Source organism: Pseudochaenichthys georgianus, chromosome 11 (genome assembly GCF_902827115.2).
Source record: "Pseudochaenichthys georgianus chromosome 11, fPseGeo1.2, whole genome shotgun sequence".
In the NCBI taxonomy this organism is placed as follows: Eukaryota; Metazoa; Chordata; class Actinopteri; order Perciformes; family Channichthyidae; genus Pseudochaenichthys; species Pseudochaenichthys georgianus.
In genome coordinates, this window is record NC_047513.1 from 4867481 (window position 1) to 4887349 (window position 19869).

The 19869-nt window shown below is 43.3% G+C and overlaps 2 protein-coding genes across 2 annotated transcripts in view; both read right to left on the bottom strand.

Moving 5' to 3' along the window:
* Positions 1-19869, bottom strand: part of LOC117455458 (collagen alpha-1(XIV) chain-like) — a 236520-nt gene that overhangs the window by 120873 nt on the left and 95778 nt on the right. The window contains 7 exon segments of the mRNA XM_034094977.1: positions 914-1059; positions 9073-9199; positions 11377-11546; positions 13640-13801; positions 14041-14205; positions 16158-16277; positions 17713-17871. Coding sequence (XP_033950868.1) covers positions 914-1059; positions 9073-9199; positions 11377-11546; positions 13640-13801; positions 14041-14205; positions 16158-16277; positions 17713-17871 — 1049 coding nt within the window.
* LOC117455365 (uncharacterized) lies at positions 6959-8303 on the bottom strand. The gene has a single exon (XM_034094846.1). The coding sequence runs from the start codon at positions 8270-8272 to the stop codon at positions 7508-7510; it is 765 nt and encodes a 254-aa protein (XP_033950737.1). The 5' UTR covers positions 8273-8303; the 3' UTR covers positions 6959-7507.

The following is a 19869-nucleotide window of genomic DNA, read 5'->3' on the forward strand; positions in this document are numbered from 1 at the left end:
AACCCCTGATCAATTGTTCCCCGTTTGTTTTTTGTTCTTTCTTTCTGGGGGGTTGTGCACAATAAAGACGCTACTCAGGGTTTGTTGTGCTATTTAGAATGCTGCCTTGAGAAGCTGCAGCTGTGACCTAACTACTTTCTTCTTTGTTATTGTATTTTACTTTCAAAACATGTCCACCATTTGCTAAAAGCATTATGCCTTTATTATTTTTGTCTGGGTCTTATCCCCTTTACTGATCATTACTCAAGGCAGGGTATACAAGGATGTCAGGTCAGATGTATTCCTTTGAATGGCCAGTAGAAGTATACGTTTGCTGACAGTTACGCTATTTTAGCCAATTTGGATAAACTCAATGATGCAACAATTGAAGGCAAAGACGAAAATATAAAAAGTCATGCCCTTCAATTAAGAAGGACACTCAAATTAGTTGTGCCTCACGACAGCAAAATAGTAAATGTGGCTGAAAATCTTAACCAGTCTGTATTTCTCAGAACTCAGTTGTGTTTGATATTCAAACTGCGAGTCAGAACTGGATCTTCCACTGCTCAGTTCTGTGAAGTTCTCTTTAACTCAAACACTTGCTAGTATCTTGTTCGCAAAAATGTTACGATTTTGTACCCAACTGTATGTGGAAATAGTAGTGGTGTTTGCCATTTGACTATATTTTAAAGAACACAGTGTAAATGTTACTGACAACCCATAAAGAAAGCATTGTTGGAATATGTATTAGCTTTATTAAATGTATTACTCCACATTGATTGAGACGCGAGTGGAATAGGATCATATTGTGATCATGTGATGCATCCGTTACACAAGGCAATGAGATGTTTTCTGATCTCCTAAATCCCTGTGGCTTTGCTTTCCTATCTGTATAGTCTGCTCCCTGCATACACAAACCCACACACACACTCACCTCCTTCTCGTCTTCATGGTTTCCCTCAGTCAGCGGGGCGTAGAGGATCATGTACCCAGAAGCCCCGGCGGCAATCTGCCAGCGGACCATCATGGTGCTGTGAGTGATATCAAACAGCTCCAGGTCGTTCACCATGGGCAGGGCCACTGCAGGACACAGAGACACAACGTGACACGTCTACCAAACACATTGCATCCGTTTTTAAACAATGCATGGATTTTAAGTTAAAAATGATTATTATCCCAAAGAATGTCGTTGTAATTTCCATGTGTCTGAATTTGACAATGATTTAGTCCAAAAGCTTGTCTTATAGTTCATTTTAGACTTCCGCAAGTCAGTGTAAGCTGATTTCTCTCTGATCTCAAAGCAGAGAAACAGCCAAATGTGCAAATACATTATATTTTCTTCAACATATTATTTGCTTGATATGATTTTAATAAAATTGCCAAGCTTTAAAGTTTGTTTCAAGTTTGCTGACAACACGACCGTCATTGGCCTGATCACCAGGGGGGACGAGACGGCGTACTGAGAGGTCAGAACCCTGGTATCTTAGTGCAGTGGTTCTCAAAGTGGGGGGCGCGCCCCCCCAGGGGGGAACAGAGGCATGACAGGGGGGGCGCGAGAGACCAGGAGGAAAAATGGTTATTAAAAAAAAAAAAAAAAAAAAATCATATTTCGAAAAATTACTGAATCGAAAATAATGATACAGTACAGTACTATTACGTCTGGGTCTCTGTGTGTGTGTAACGAGCCATTTTGTGTGTGTGCGTGAGCGAGAGAGAGAGCGCACCGGTACCGGAGATCGTTGATGTTAGCTTCTGGTGCTAGCGAGCTACGCTAACAACAAAGTGGAGGAGAGTCCTCTCCTGTCAGACTGAGAGACTCAGTGAGCTAAAGGACTCTCTCAGTGGGTCTCAAACGTTTTGGTCACCATTAATGTAAACAATTATTTCTGAGGCACACGTTTATATGATCATTATAGTTCTAAAAAAATAAGAGAATACATTAAAAACAGGTATGAACTACTATATGACATTAAAAAAATGTATAAAGTTTAAAAGGGGAGTGATTTGTAAAATATCCATGAAGATATAGTACATCTGTTTACAGTTCTGTGTTGAGATCCATAGATCTCTCATGTTGCTCTCAAAGTGCACCAGATTGATGCTTTTAACTTCAATATTTAAAAATAAGTCTTCCCGGGGGAGCTTGCCCCCGGACCCCCCCATGTGAGGTCCACACACCACCTATAAAAATAGCACTTTACCCCTGCTTACACCTATATTCTGTGAGCTGATTACCGAGCCTTCATTGTAACAGTCGCGGGGACATTGTGTGTGTGCGTGGGGAGTGTTGCAGTAGAACATTCCACTGTAGCGCCCGGTACATTAATGGGAAACCCTAAATGTTTGAGCACCCTCTATGAAACGTCAAGCTACTCCCCAGTACCCCCAAAATAAATCTGAACCACTGTCTTAGTGCCAAGAGAACAACCTCCATCTCAACGTCAGCTAAACCAAGGAGCTGATTGTGGACTACAGGAAGCAGCAGAGAGAGGGACACGCCCCCATCGCCATCAATGGGACTACGGTGGAGAGAGTCAGCAGCTTCAGGTGCCTCGGTGTCCACATCACTGAGGACCTGACATGGACTCATCACTGAGGACCTGACATGGACTCATCACTGAGGACCTGACATGGACTCTTCACTGAGGACCTGACATGGACTCATCACTGAGGACCTGACATGGACTCATCACTGAGGACCTGACATGGACTCATCACTGAGGACCTGACATGGACTCTTCACTGAGGACCTGACATGGACTCATCACTGAGGACCTGACATGGACTCATCACTGAGGACCTGACATGGACTCTTCACTGAGGACCTGACATGGACTCATCACTGAGGACCTGACATGGACTCATCACTGAGGACCTGACATGGACTCTTCACTGAGGACCTGACATGGACTCATCACTGAGGACCTGACATGGACTCTTCACTTAGAACCTGACATGGACTCATCACTGAGGACCTGACATGGACTCTTCACTTAGAACCTGACATGGACTCATCACTGAGGACCTGACATGGACTCATCACTGAGGACCTAACATGGACTCATCACTGAGGACCTGACATGGACTCTTCACTGAGGACCTGACATGGACTCATCACTGAGGACCTGACATGGACTCATCACTGAGGACCTGACATGGACTCTTCACTTAGAACCTGACATGGACTCATCACTGAGGACCTGACATGGACTCTTCACACCACCACCATCACCAAGAAAGCTCGACAGCGGCTCTTCTTCCTCCACAGGCTGAGGAGGTTCAACATGGACTCCAGGATACTCTGCAACTTCTACAGGTGCTCCATAGAGAGGATCCTGACCTTCTACAGGTGCTCCATAGAGAGCATCCTGACCTTCTACAGGTGCTCCATAGAGAGGATCCTGACCTTCTACAGGTGCTCCATAGAGAGCATCCTGACCTTCTACAGGTGCTCCATAGAGAGCATCCTGACCTTCTTGAGGTGCTCCATAGAGAGGATCCTGACCTTCTACAGGTGCTCCATAGAGAGGATCCTGACCTTCTACAGGTGCTCCATAGAGAGGATCCTGACCTTCTACAGGTGCTCCATAGAGAGGATCCTGACCTTCTTCAGGTGCTCCATAGAGAGGATCCTGACCTTCTACAGGTGCTCCATAGAGAGCATCCTGACCTTCTACAGGTGCTCCATAGAGAGGATCCTGACCTACAGGTGCTCCATAGAGAGGATCCTGACCTTCTACAGGTGCTCCATAGAGAGGATCCTGACCTTCTACAGGTGCTCCATAGAGAGGATCCTGACCTTCTTCAGGTGCTCCATAGAGAGGATCCTGACCTTCTACAGGTGCTCCATAGAGAGCATCCTGACCTTCTACAGGTGCTCCATAGAGAGCATCCTGACCTTCTACAGGTGCTCCATAGAGAGGATCCTGACCTTCTACAGGAGCTCCATAGAGAGGATCCTGACCTTCTACAGGTGCTCCATAGAGAGCATCCTGACCTTCTACAGGTGCTCCATAGAGAGCATCCTGACCTTCTTGAGGTGCTCCATAGAGAGCATCCTGATCTTCTACAGGTGCTCCATAGAGAGCATCCTGACCTTCTACAGGTGCTCCATAGAGAGCATCCTGACCTTCTTGAGGTGCTCCATAGAGAGCATCCTGATCTTCTACAGGTGCTCCATAGAGAGGATCCTGACCTTCTACAGGTGCTCCATAGAGAGGATCCTGACCTTCTACAGGTGCTCCATAGAGAGGATCCTGACCTTCAGGTGCTCCATAGAGAGGATCCTGACCTTCTACAGGTGCTCCGTAGAGAGCATCCTGACCTTCTACAGGTGCTCCATAGAGAGGATCCTGACCTTCTACAGGTGCTCCATAGAGAGGATCCTGACCTTCTACAGGTGCTCCATAGAGAGCATCCTGACCTTCTACATGTGCTCCATAGAGAGCATCCTGACTGGCTGCATCACGGCCTGGTACGGCAGCTGCACCTCAATCGTAAGGCTTTACAGAGGGTGGTGAAAACTGCACAGAACATCACCAGGACGGAGCTGCCATCCATGGAGGACCTCTACTCCCAGCGGCTCAGGAAGAAAGCCCTCAGGATGATCAAAGACCCCCATCCCCCCAGCCACACACTGTTCTTTCTGCAGCCGTCTGGCAGGCGGTACCACAGCATCCGGACTGAAACCACCAGACTCAGGGACAGCTTCAATCCACAGGCCATATAAGACTAAGCTAAACACCTGAACTTCAATATATTTTATTTATTCATTACTCAACTATATATATATATATATATATATTGTATTTATAAGAGGTCTTTTTAAGATTCTCAGAGACTTTAAATATACAGGGTAAAATGATTCAAACATTTTAAACTCATAAAATACAACTTAAAAGATAAAACACCAAATATGAGTTTCGATTTGAGACCCGAGTATAGACATGTTGGTGCAGTGTCACTTCTGTTGGGGAGGGACGGGTCAGCTAAGGAGAAGGCCATGTCCCCCAAGGTCCACACATTATTTTTGATAAAATGGTTTCCCCTCCAATAACCATCCTCTGTTGACTCTAAGGCACGCAGCTAAAGCACACCATTCCACAATCTATCAGTAATGTCACGTTCTATTTGTTGCCATAGCCTAAACTAGCGTAGGCAGCTAATAGCAGCAGCAGCCAAACTCCATTCACTTTGTTACTAGGTCGCCACGAAAGGAAGCCCCCCTCCTGTGCCGCCAGGGGAGGGGTCCCCTGGCGTTCACCAGCTAGAGCCAGGCTGTGGCTCAGTGGTTCAGTGGCTCAGACCTCATGACGGAGCCAGGCTACGAGAGCAGAACTAGAGCTCACCACAGGACCTCCTGTCAGAGGCAGAGGACCAGGATCATAATGGAACACCTGTGCAGCTCTTATGGCCCAGTTTAGTGGGTAGGAGCCGTGACACATGTATAGTACTGCGTTTTGTTTTAATATAAGATATGTGTTTGGTCACTATTGATTGGTTGGCTTGGGTCACATGGATATGGGCGGCACTCATTATAACCCTGTTCCCCTGCGTGAGGTGGGTGTGTGGAAGAGAGGGTGACACAGGCCGTTGTACTTTTTGTTGACCGCACGATTTATGATTGCTTTGATCATAGTATTACAATAACTATGTCTGACCTCCGCGTATTTGTCATTAAACTACATTACAATTCAGCAGAGTCCTGATCAGAGCAAGTACTCTTCTTTAGCGGCCAGCGGGTCATGCACTATCAAACAAGAGCAAGTACTCTTCTTTAGCGTGTCATGCACTATCAAACAGGCCCGGCCTCAGCGACTTTGTTTGTTTCAGGTAACATTCCTGTATTCCAAATGTTACTCAAGTACACAAGTATTGACATCCAATTATACTTTGTACAAAAAGTAAAAGTACTCATTATGCAGATTGCCACATACTATAATATCAGGGTTTCCCACACATAGACTATACTTGGGCGGGCCGCCCAGGTATATTAACGGCCGCCCAAGTATATTTCCCGACCCATTTAGGTTTGTTTTTTTTTATAATTTTTTTATATATTTTTTTTAAATAATTTTTAGTTGTATTTGTCCGTGACCACGACGCCATCTGCGATCGATTAACTTGTGGACAATGATCCCTCGCTCCCTTGCACTGATCTCGCCTCCTTCTGGCCTGTTAAGTGGCCTGCCTCACACAGGGTGACTGGCTGTCCACATGATGTGGCCTGCCGACATGGCCACAGATCATAAATCAAAGCCCTTGATTGGTCTCTGTGTGTCATTCAAGCTCGGGATAACCTCAGCTCAGGTGAGGTAAAGGACTCTCTGAGTGTTTAGATAGTTCATTTAGTCTAAGTTCTCAGTGGGTCTCAAACGGTGTGGTCACCAGTTATGTAAACACATATTAAGGTGAAAAAAGGTAAGATACACTTTTAAAACTTGTTGAGAGCTAAAACTAGTCTTTGCTGCTGCCTCAAAGAGGAGCAGGGGGAGAGGAGGGAGACAGGAGAGGCTGATTCAGGAGCACAGACACTCTCACAACTATAAATGAATTTAATTATAATTATTAATGTGTTATCAAGGGTTTAAGGGTTGTTTATATTTCATATTATTTATAATCCAAATCTGCAAATTAACTAAAGCCTCTAATTGTAACAGGGTAAGTAAAAAGTAGCAACAAATTGGAATACACAAGAAAAGTACTTTCCCTCTAAAGTGTATTTAAGTACAGTACTTGAGTGAATGTACTTAGTTGCTTTACACACTGCCTGCTGGTGGATCATCATTACTATCATTACGTTACAAGGTTCCTTATAAGACGCTTCCACCAAAAGCAACGTCCATACTTAACACTGTGGACTATTCCCTCAGGACTAGTTTGGTGTATTGCCCAAGGACACAGCAACATAATCAGTAGGTGACGAGGTCGAATGTAATCACTTTTTCTCTTACACATGTTTTTTAACCAACATTGCATTTATTTCTTCTGCGTTCCTGGAGAGCAAAAGTCAAAAGTCAAAACAAGTAGAAGATAAACAGTATGTCATAACATCTCAATAATTATATTAAAAATTATATTTTACTATAAAACTTCACAACCATAATTGCATTTACTTTCATGTTTTGTTTTATTTCTATAATGCTTTAAAAACTAGGTCAGGAACATTTCCACCATAAGCTGATTGCATGTATCCTCTACCTGTCTTCACCCCCCCCCCCTCAGGGGATACAGGACGATGTGCCGGACACATAGAGTGCAGGGGAACATCAGAAACACCATCTCAAAGCAGACCTGACTTGAAAGAATCTCTATTCAAATTACAAAGGCTTCAGGGAAGATGTATTAAGAAGACTTCTAATGGACATTGAACTTAACACGTCACACCTAAAGTGCAGAAGTCAAAACAAAGGGCAAAGCAATATGCAAAGCTGTTTAAAAGCATTAAAACATCTCTATTTCATTTGATACTTGCCGACCAAACACACATGTCCAAGGCTCTGAGGCCTGACGTGCTGCATCACCGTCTTTAAGCCTCATTTACATAATCACTATTCTCGCTCTGGCGTGGACACATCAGTCTCCTGAGAGGCTCTTGGTTGCTCCACAGCGCGTACACCATGGCCCCCAGCAGGGCGAGGATAGCCAGGCATTTGATCCCAGCGCCGAACACTTTGACCCAGAGTCCAGAGTCTGCTGGTTCTCCTGGGACGAAGAGGATGGTGCGGGCCGGGCTCTCTTCCTCACTTAAGGGGTTCTTCATCCTGCAGGTGAAGGTGTTCACGCGGCCATGCTCTTCCTCCACGATGTCCTTCTGCGACTCCTTCCACTCTCCGTCCCCCGTCTTCCAGCTGTAGGTGACGGGTCCGGCCCCGGTGGTGTCCCCCTCGCAGGTCAGCTTGCAGGGGCCTCTGGCCGTCAGAGGGGAGACCCTCACTTCGGGCGTGGGAACGCGTTTGATCATTACAGCGTTATACGTCTCACCTTGGACCTCGTTGTTCGTCTCCACTGAATACACGCCCTCGTCAGCCTTGGTCATGTTCCTGATCAGCAGCCGTCCGGTGCGCATGTCCAGGGTGGCTGTTGCTTTGTATGTGTAGTAATGCTTGCTTTCACAACAATCTACCAGCAAATCACCGTCACACGTCCAGAGGATGCTGGTGATGCTTTTGGGAGGAAAAGGCCTCAAGTCCAACGTCAGACTGTCGCCCTCTTTGAAGTACATCAGTGTTTCTTGAGTAGAGGAAGAGCTGAGCTCCACCAACAGCAGACAGAGCACGACCACCTTGTCCATGTCCACAGCTCAGTGCCGGACTGAGAGACTGTTTGAGTTCACATCGGCTTCAGTCTATCAGTTTCTGTCCCCAAACTACGCCGACAGCATTTCCTTCCTCTTTTTGAGAAGACTAATCTTCTTCTTTAGAAAAAGAAAACAGCAAATGGGCAGAACCTCTAAGAACGTAGATGTAACCATCCCACTTGGGCCTTTTCACAAACGGCTTTCTCTTTTACGACAATCAGACATTAATATTCTTCCAGCTGATCTTTAAACCTGTTCCCGTATGGTGCAAACATCACTTGGTCTTGCCGACATAAATGTTACTGCTATTTGAGAGGTTTGTTTAAATGAATTGTAAAATGATATGACAAATGTACTAGTATTTATATGTATATATGTATCTGTATTTGATTTGTTATTGTGATGGGCATTATGAAATGTTTTGATTGTTTGTCGAGTGTTATGTGTGCTATATGCTTTAGCTATAATCTATATAGCATCTCTTCTCTTCTTGAGATGTATGCATTTGTATTCATGGTCCTTAAGATATATAAAGCAGAACACAAAGATGATGCATGGGGAAAAGAACTTGTGTTTGAAATGTATTCTCAGAATTGTACGCCAAATTCTGTCATAAAAAGTATATATGTATGAAATGAATAATATATTAAATAGAAAAACAGAAAAAAAGAAAAAAAAGGCTTTGGAAAGTTATAATGATTGTATCGTGTTGATTGATCTATCGTAATGTGCTGTGTAACACTACCCACACTCCCTGCAACATCCCCCTGTGTCCTCTCCACATATAGACTTACATGTAGTAGCACTTCCTCTCAGGGCCTCGCTGGCCGAGCTGCGGTAGACGGCAAAAACAGCCACCTGGTACTCCGTCAGAGAGTTCAGGTAGTTCAGCTGCACACTGTTCTCCGTCCCCTGCACCACCTTAAACACAGATCACACGGGCGTTAGCACGAACGCTGCAGAACTGCTTTACACTCACATATGAAGACCGTAGTCTTAGTATTCGTTTTGGCATTTCTAAAATGTTTCAGTCTGTCAGCAAGCAAGTTTGTTTGCCATGATTATTGCTGTTAGTTATTTCAGCGACATCTCTGATATTTAAAACATACTTTAAAGGTGGGGTAGGTAAGTTTGAGAAACCGGCTCGAGATCGCTAGAATTTGAAAATACACACCAGAGAAAATCTGCCACTTCCTCACAGAGCCCCTCCTCCAACACACACGAACGCGCACATGACCAATGAGGGCACGGGATAAGTCTGTGCCCCGATGGAAGGCTGACAGGCAGGTAGGATTGGTTGTACTTTTTACAGTATTACAGCTTCTACAGATGACATTTTTTTATGGATTTTTTGTCAAAGCACTTCAGATATTCATTGCTATCGGGATGTTAAGAGCATTCCATGGAATATAACAAAAAGTGTATCTCGAGCCGGTTTCTGAAACTTACCTACCCCACCTTTAAGGACGCTCTGGTTCGGCAACCCTTTGGGACAGACAGCAGCATTATGAACATCACAAATCATTGAATTATCCACAAATGCGGTGTTTACTGGGGAACTGTTGCTGTAGGCGTTCGGCTCGTCTCCAAAGACATTTAAATTGAGTGTAACGAGATCAGATAAGCTTTGATGAAACCTCAGTGTTTCTTGTGGGGAGACCGGGGCCATTCCAGCTGCACCTTATAATCCACATCAAAGGGAAAGTGGATACAAATGAGAGGGAACTGTATAAACATAACTATCAACTCAGAAAATTACAGCGATGTGTACGGTGTGATGATGATGAGGATTTTTTTTTATTTTTTTTTTTTAATATAGCGCTTTTTTTGTTTCACAACTCAAAGACATGTAACAAAGACATGCGTATGTGCAGTTATACAGGTAGGAAAACTTCCAACAACTTTGAAATCAATGTACCGCACAGGTTGTCAGGGTCCTACAGACAGACGAACCTCAGACACCTATAGCTTACATGATTGCACTCTGAGATGGATTCACCTCTAGTTTGGGCTGATTTGGACTGAATAAAGAAAACTACAAACTTTGCAAAGAAACCAAAAGAAAATCTGAGATGCCAATCGATAAGGGACTTTCACTAATTACACAATTCACTAGATTCTGATTCTTCAATAACAGCATTCTATGGTCTGCTGTGTATTTATAAATACACATAAAAGATTAACACAGTTCTGATCTTTCTGTTTATTTTAGCTAAGCAATAAAATAGATTCCTATCCTTGATGTCAAATGTCTTCTCTATTTAGTATTCTATAAGCCGGATAATTTACAGCAAACAAGTCGTTATTGAGAAATGAAGGATTAGGCCACCCGCGTGTGACCGCTGTGTTCGGGGAAATAATCATGTGTGAGAATGTCTTCTGACAAATGGCCGCCATGGCAGGTCCTGATAGGAATCATCAAGATCGCAGACCACCTCAATTAGTATGACAAATGATGCATTTCTAAAGAGGGCTGATTCTGGTATTCAGCCCGACCTCATTTAGATACATAGGGTGCACACACATGTAACCTGTCGGCATCACATATTGGATCAAAGCGTCAGGGGGTTCTGGAAAGAATCACTCTCTGGTAGCAGAACAACGGTTTGAAATGTGGGGGGCACGGTGGAATGGACCTGTGGAACTGTTGCTTTTCATGATGCAAATCACCTCAAAGGCATATTGAAGTAAATCCTTACACACTGAGCTGAGCAGCCGCACTCAAAGTGCTGTCACTACATCAGTAATTAAGCATCTTTGTTGTCGTCTGCTGGGAATCCAGAAACAAAGTTACACCAATTAAGAGACTGTGAGGAAACCCCTCTCATATTTGACGAGAAGCAAGAGACTCCGATCGACCACATATTACCCAGAGAGCTGGAAAACAACTCCAATGACACTTAAATTCTTCTTGCATCGACAGGATGCTTGTGGCAAAAAAACAACTTTACAGATTCTATCAGCAGCCAAGTGCACGAAGGAGGAGACTCACAGGAGTTAGTGCAAGACTAAACTGTAGCGATCACGTAAGAGAATGTAAACAATAAAGTCATTTCCATCCTTGTGTTATAGATTTAAAAAGTAAACATTGCGGGTACTTTCTCTTCCGGCTGTCCTCCGCTGGCTGGGTAGTAGACCACGCGGTATTTCTCCACCTGGCCCGACGCGTGCGTCCACCTCACCCGGAAGGTGCGGGCAGTGATGTCTGATGTCACCAGGTCGCGGGGCGGCTCCACAGAGGTGGGCTGGGGGTCCGGTTCTCTTCCCACTGGAGAACAAGCAGAGACAAAGAAAGAGAACATCTATTTCATGTTGGATTTACTCTCACATGTTGATATACTTAACAGGTCAAATAAACAGAGTGGGATTATATGGAACAAATGGAACAATAATAATTCAACAGAGTTATTTGAAATGTATTATTATTGTTATTATTATTATTATTATGGATGTTCATGTTTTTATAGTTTATAGTTATTTATATATTTTATTTTATTGATTTGATTTGTCCACGTGGGAAGATTTGGTATGCAATTTAAAGAGAAGGTATTCATGGTGACAGTTGTCTTTTTTCCTCTTATTTATTTGTATCTCGTCTGTTCTTCATTAAAAACAAACAAACACACTAGATGTAAATACAGTGGAGGAAATACATGGATCCCCTGCAGATGTTGTAAGTTTGCCCACTTACAAATAAATGAACAGTCTATATTTATAATGGTAGGTTCTTATAAACAGTGAGAGTAAGAATATCAAAAAGAAAATCCAGAAATGGACATCATATAAAAGATAAAAATGGATTTGCATTTAACTGTGGGAAAGAAGTATTCGATCCCCTTGCAGAACATGTGTTAGTACTTGGTGGAGAAACCCCTGTTGGACACAGAGGTCACACAGAGGTCAGACGCTTCTTGTAGCTGGTCTCCAGGTCTGTGCACATCTCAGGAAGGATGTTGGTCCACTCCTCTCTGAAGTTCCTCTCCGAAACCTTCAGGTTTTGAGGCTGATGCCTGGCATCTGGAAGCTTCTGCTCCCTCCACAGATTTGATATGGGATTAAGGTCTGGAGACTGGCTCGGCCCCTCCCTCACCTGAGTGTGCTTCTTCTTTAGCCACTCCTGTGTTGCCTTGGCCGTATGTTCAGGGTCATTGTCCTGCTGGAAGACCCCTCCATGACTCATGTTCAGAGTCCTGGCTGAGGGAAGGAGGCTATCGGCCAAGATGGTTTTACGGTACATGTCCCCGTCCATCCTCTCCTCGATGCAGGGAAGTCCTCCTGTCCCCTGAGCAGAGAAACACCCCCACAGCAGAATGATCCATTATGGTGCAGTGTGTTACCAATAGTTGTCTTGGTGACTGTGCTCCCAGCTGCCTTGAGATCATTAACAAGTTCCTCCCGTGTAGTTCTTGGCTGATTCCTCCCCAGATCGTGTGTGGAGCCCCAGAAAGAGGGCCATTGATTGTTGATTGATGCTCATTTTTTTCCCCATCCATTTTCAAATAATGGCACCAACAGGTGTCTCCTTCTCACCGAGCTGCTTTCTGATGGTCTTGTAGCCAGTCCCAGCCTTGTGCAGGTCTACAGTCTTCTCCCTGAGGTCCTGAGACAGCCCTTTAGTCTGGCCCATGGTGGAGAGGTTGGAATCGGATCGGTTGATTCTGTGGACAGGTGTCTTTTATACAGGTACTACTTTCTTAAAGGAAGAGGACTTATGTAACCGTCTGTGGGAGCCAGAATCCTTGCAAGGGGATCAAATGCTTATTTCCCACAGTTAAATGAAAATACATTTATAACTTTTATATAAAGTCAATTTCTGGATTTTATGTTTGATATTCTTACTCTCACTGTTCAAACAAACCTACCATTACAAGTATAGACTGTTCATTTCTTTGTAAGTGTGTACACTTCTGCAATCTGCAAGGGATCAACTACTTATTTCCTCCACTGTATATATACATACAATATTTATATCTCGTTTTTGTTCGTTTTGAAATGAAGAATACATATATATACACATTCATATATGTATTGAATATTGTATGTTTATAAATATATATATATATATACATATTAAGATGAATCTAAAAATATCCAGTTTTATATGCAATCTTCTACACGTTTTGCAGAAGTGGAAAACGTGAGCTGCTGTTTGAGCAGCATGTATGTGTGTATATGTGTATATATATGTGTGTACATGGCGCTTGGTGAATGTCCTGACTTGGAAGATATTGCTACAATATATTAGACAGGGATTTGTTTTTATTGCTCAGGGATCTGCTGAGTTATAATTACAGCCAGCGGAATGAAGTGAGGGAGCGCAGTGCAGCTGTCTGCCGCATCATGTGACTCGGCTGATCAGACCTTTGAGCGTCTTGTCCAGCACATCCACTCGGTCGCACACCGTCTTGGTGAGGCCCTCCACGATGTCGCTCATCACGCTGAAGTCCGCCACATTGTAGACGTGAGTGTCCTCGGGAGGAGAGGCGATGGCCTTCAGCTCGTTCTCATCAGCGTTCTTCACACCTGGAGAGAGACAGGGAGAAAGAGAGACAGAGAGACAGGGAGAAAGAGAGACAGAGAGACAGCGATCAGATGGTTATATTAAAGAGGTATCCAAGGAAGAGGTCAGAGAATATAGCTTATGATCAGTGGTGTGAAGTAACTGGACCTAAGTACCATGTTTTAGCATCATGTCTTGAATACTTTTTACTGTATTCTCAATGTCGATGTGTATTCTTAGTCTCAGTATTAGTGGAGCGTACCAATGGCAAACAGCTCGATCCCCGCCTCCCTCAGGCTCTGTGCGGGGGGGATCACATCGTCCTGGGACTTCCCGTCGGTGATGAGAATTCCTATCTTGGGAACACCGGGCCTGGATCCAGACTCGGGTTTGAAGCTGTTCTCCAGCATGAAGGTCAGAGCCAGGCCTGGTTAGAGAAGAGAGGATACATTCAATACAGTAAGACACAGACACTAACCAGGTCATGAAATACTAGGGATGTAACGATATACCGAATATCGCTGTAAATAAACCGTTTATGCCGTTATCACCTCGCGGGGGCACGCACAGCGTAAAGCAAAACCTCCCAGACATGTGTTGATCTGTACGGCAAAGTACGGTTTGGAAACTATATCATTTCCTTTTGGAGGGCATGCATCCGGTTGGATGTACTGCCACATTCTCTGAAACGCCTTTGGAGACGGCTTATGGTAGAGAAATGAACATTCAATTCACGGGCACCAGCTCTGGTGCACATTCCTGCTGTCAGCATGCCAACTGCACGCTCCCTCAAAACTTGCGACATCTGTGGCATTGTGCTGTGTGATAAAACTGAACATTTCAGAGTGGCCTTTTATTGTGGCCAGCCTAAGGCACACCTGTGCAATACTCATGCTGTCTAATCAGCATCTTGATATGCCACACCTGTGAGGTGGGATGGATTATCTCGGCAAAGGAGCAGTGCTCACTATCACAGATCTTTTCAGATTTGTGAACAATATTTGAGAGAAATGGTTATTTTGTGTAAATAGAAAATGTTTTAGATCTTTGAGTTCATCTCATGAGAAATGGGAGCAAAAACAAAAGTGTTGCATTTATATTTTATTTAAGTGTTCAGTGTAGATTAAAATCATAACAAAAAAAAGAAAGCCATTAAAGCAGCCCAGCATGTTTCCAATGCTTGTTCTGACATGCTATGATCCAGATGTTTGGGGCAAAGTGACATCTACTGTTAAAATACAAATCAGAGCCACTTATTACGCTTTATACAGAATACGTGTGATAGTGAGGCACTCCCTGGCTGACAGTATGACGGCCTCCTGTTCCCCACTGCAGCACAGTGAGATGACACGCCATGTCTTGGCTAACACACTTAATGACCATGATGCTTTAAAGTGTTATTAAGAGCTCGACAAGTCAAGTTTAATGAGCGTGTTAACATAATTAGCAGCTAAGTTCTGCTGAGTCCATTAATGACAATATTGATGGTTTATGTCTGAGCCCTGCAGGGTGCTTGTTGGCCAACACCATGACACACTCTGAAGAAGCAGCTCTGGCAGTTGTTACAGTCAAAACTAAGTGTCATGTTGCATCGCACCATCTCCACTTAACTGATTTCAGTTGTGTTCTTTGGACTCACAAGCAGCCAATTAGGAACCATGTACTGTTTTACTTTTGATAAACAACGGTTAAAGTAATGTTTAATAATAAATGGCAGGGTTTTTTCAGAGTGAAATATTGAATATCCTTGAGAATAAAGAATATGTGTTGTAAGGACGTCACCTGAGCGTTGACTTTGAGAACTGGAATATACTAAGAGTAATCGAAAAGAACCGTTACTTTTCAATAATATTTTGGAATATGCTCAATTGTGTTGTAATGCTGTTACAATTCATTTGCATTATATCTTTGCCAGAATGTTACCGTGTTCAGCTTAGTGACAAAGCACTGGTCACATGATTCAATGGGACACATAAACATTCTAAACTATAAATTACCAGTTTATTTACATTCAACTTAACTTTGTTCATGTTGTATTTCTAACAGGGATACTGTACATTTACTGTGGATTATATGATGATAGTTTAAAGAAAACATGGACATTAAACCAAAAACAAGCCATATGTTAATAATACATTTATTTTCATACTCCTTGAATATGAATGGCGCTGCTGTAATGATGTGTGTGTTCACCACGACTAAACGACTTTGACCTTCTGACCGGGCACAGGTCAAACACTTCAAAGATGAAATGAACTGCACTGAAGTGATTTAAATAAAGCTGAATTATAGGATTGGCTTTAGTCCAAGTCAACCTCTTAAGTGTTCTCTGTAAACTATGAAGACCTCTATCAGGTTGTGGCCGTCAGCATACTGTACCTGTCAGTGTGTTCCCTCCCTTGTATGGCAGGTTCTTCACAGCATCGATCACAGACGCCTTGGTGGTGTGAGTGTTGAGGTGCCACTCGATCCTGGGGTCTCCACTGTACTGAGCCAGGCCTACACACACACACACACACACACACACACACACACACACACACACACACACACACACACACACACACACACACACACACACACACACACACACACACACACACACACACACACACACACACACACACACACACACACACACACACACACACACACACACACACACACACACAGATAACTTTTGATCAAAAGTGACCATGCTTTTTGATTGATCTTGCTCATTGCTAAGAATAATGTGCATGAATCTCTCCTGATGCAGTATGCCATATTTGGTTTGGATTGAGTCAGAATTGCATTACGATTTAAGTCATTTCACTGTTTTTCACATTATGCTAATTAGCAAACATTCTAGGTCGGTTGACCTTAGTGATGATCCAATTGTATTCACCTGAATATACTCTCAATGTCAAGTCACTCAGACTTACAGTAGGGGAAACGGTACGTGGTTTTTTAAAACTTCTTTTCAATATGGGGCGCTAAAAGAGCATAGCCGCCAAGTACTTTTCCGTACTTAGTGCCGGCACTTAGTTCCCCCATGGAACAAAGTACAGATTGCGTTCACACCGGAATAAGTTCCCTGAGGGAAGATTACGCAAATGAGCCGCTGACGTCACTTCGTCGTCGTCTGCTTTGGGTTTACTGGCAGGCCGCAAACCACTTCACGGCGTATACTGCCACCCGGAGTCCCCGGAGTTGGGGACTGGCTTCAGTAGCAGCTGCTGGGACTCCCAGCAGCTGCTACTGAAGCCTTCCGAGTAAATCTCCAGAACGCCGACACCTCCTCATCTCCACCGCTCCCATGTTTGCTTTTGTGTTGCCATAAGTTAGTCTCTCTCCGTTGGTGCACTAATGCTAATGCTAATAATGCTAATGCCAGCAAATACAAAACTTTTTACGGGCCGTGGTTTGCAATTCGCCCAGCCAATAGCAATTGGTACTTTTTTCTCCCCAGGAGAGTACCACCTCTCTAGCAGGCCCTACAAATGGGGGTAAAAGTTCCCGGCACTAAGTACTCTTTGTGGTGTGAACGCAAAATAAGGGGTACTAACGGAACTAAATGGGAAAAGTACGGGGAAAAGTACTCCGGTGTGAACGCGCCTCATGCTAGCAAAAATCAAAGCGCTGGTCCCACATTTTTCGCCATTCCTGATGCCCCTACCAATTTTTGTGAGTTTTAAGTGGTGCTAAGCCCCTCAACAAATGTACATGTAAATGGACATTTATAATAGTCTGACAAAAACAGGACCCGATGATGCTTGGACATCATTTGGTCCTAGAACTTTCGTACTTGGGCCCTAATAAAATGTGATACAAATAATTGTAGACAATAGACTTGTTCAGGCTAAAAAGAATTCCCTTTAAATGAAAAAGAAAGCTATAAGTATAGTTGTTTATATAAAATAGTTGAAGCCCAAACATTTTTAAATCTCCTCACCGATCCTGGTCTTGTCAAACTCCACCGAGAAGGCCTTGACCAGGTTTTCCAGGAAATTCCTGACCAGCCTGAAGTTGATGCGGCCGATACTCCAGGAGCCGTCCACCAGAATAACAATGTCGGCTCTGGCTGGAGTCTTACACATAAACTCCTCGTCAGCTAAAGAGAAACAGACAGAAACACACATTTAACTCAAACAAATGGTCTCGTTCATCATGGGGAATGATGTAAGTCATTATGATGGGTTTCCTGGTGGGGACAGTTTTGGTATTTGCAGGAACATATTGTTTAATTATTCTAAAAAACGAAAAAGGATGTCAAACACGTGCAGTGGTAAAAGTAGGACAACTTGATGTGTAGCTTCTGTCCCGGAGTTTTACAAAGTGTTTCATTAATTCCGATTCAGTTCAACTCAGGATAATTAAACCCCGGAGGAAAGAGGTACTTAGTTTTAGCAGATGAAAAATAACAGCCCACTCAGTTGTTTGTCTCTACAGTTTACTGGGTGATAAAACAGAGCAGGCTTTAATGAGGCAACAGCACTTCTTTCACTTATAAAAGCCAGTCCGGCCCCCGGTGAGCCAAAGGGCAACCACATTAGGAAACACATTTCTATCAGCCAATTATCTTTCTCACAGAGCTTAGGACACCCCTGTGACTTTGGGTGGAAAACAACGGAATAGTTTAGGGTGCTGAAATGTATTCCCAGTAGACCCAATAATCGGAAATAATTGACTACTGCTGAAATGCACACAAGCGAGAAAGAGGACTGTGCTGCAAAAGTGCACAAAATAATATTAAGTTAAATACAACTTTAGAAAGTATATGCAATTACATAATGTTATGAACTCAATTCATAATTGACATAACAACTCAAGTGATGGCTGCTTTGTGACATTGTCCCCTCTGTAACATTCCAGTCAAAACCCCTTCTTTTGCATCAGTCAATTCAAAATACAGTGCCATCAAAGTTATGCTTGCTGTTCATATGATTTAACGCTTGTTAATCAGAGAAAATAACAAGACTTAAAATATATTTGTCTAGGTTCATTCACTAGTGATATGGTGGAACACTCATGAAGTTATAAAACCTGGTAAGATGCCTTGTTTTTTAAGATATATGGTTTTTTTCCAAAACACAATGCCATTATGTGGTGTGTCAAAACCATGTGGTGAGTAGGATGCACCCACACAGTCCTCCCCACATTGCAGGTAAGTGAGGCAGATATTTTAGTATAACTTACTTTATTTTATTTTAATAGTGGGTAGTGTTAGAGTAGAGGTAATATATAATCTTGTCAGTAGTCCCTTGGGTATTGTGAAGCTTAGTGATGTTACGTATTGCGCCGAGGCCTCGGAGCGTGTGTCGAGTAATCCCCGAAGCTTTTTGTGAAGCCTGTATCGAGGCTTGTATCGTTTTGGGCCAGTGACGTCATCGATGACAAACGAAGCCTCGCTGCCTGTCGACACCACGTGACTGCTTCAGGAAGCGATTCAGATCGGTTGAACCGTTGAACCACAACACTCATAATACCCATGGATGTATAATAAGAATCACATTATCCTTCCTGTCCCGGGCCCGGTGACACGATGGAATCAAGAGAGACCCTCACTTACATAGGTTGGAACATGTCAATAAGTAGCCTATAAATGGATGCAAGCATAAATAAATGTAGGAATAAAAACATAAACAAATAAATGAATAAATACAGGAATACATATGTGTCAATGTTTTCAGGAAGATTTAATGTGTGTGCTGTGGCTCAGCTGGAAAGCAGTTGACTCACGACGGCAGGGTCCCTGGTTCAATGACTGCCCAATACGTCTTTGTTGTTGTTTATAAAAGCTACAGCTAAATGAGATAATGTAGTTAATAAATGTATTCTTTGATATGGTTTAGCCTTTCTCAGGCTACAACATGGTTACGTTTATGAATATTATTAAGGAATACAAATCCCTCTTTGCAATGTTTACCAGCCTCCTTAGGCTTTTCAATCACAATCATTCAACTGGAATAAATACAATATTGTTAACATGAAAATATGATTTTCTGTTCGTTGTTTAGAGTTATTCTAAGGCTTTACTCAATGGGAACTCGGTATGAGATAGAGCACACTGTTGAGATGTCCAATCTGCCTGTTTTACACACTTTGACCA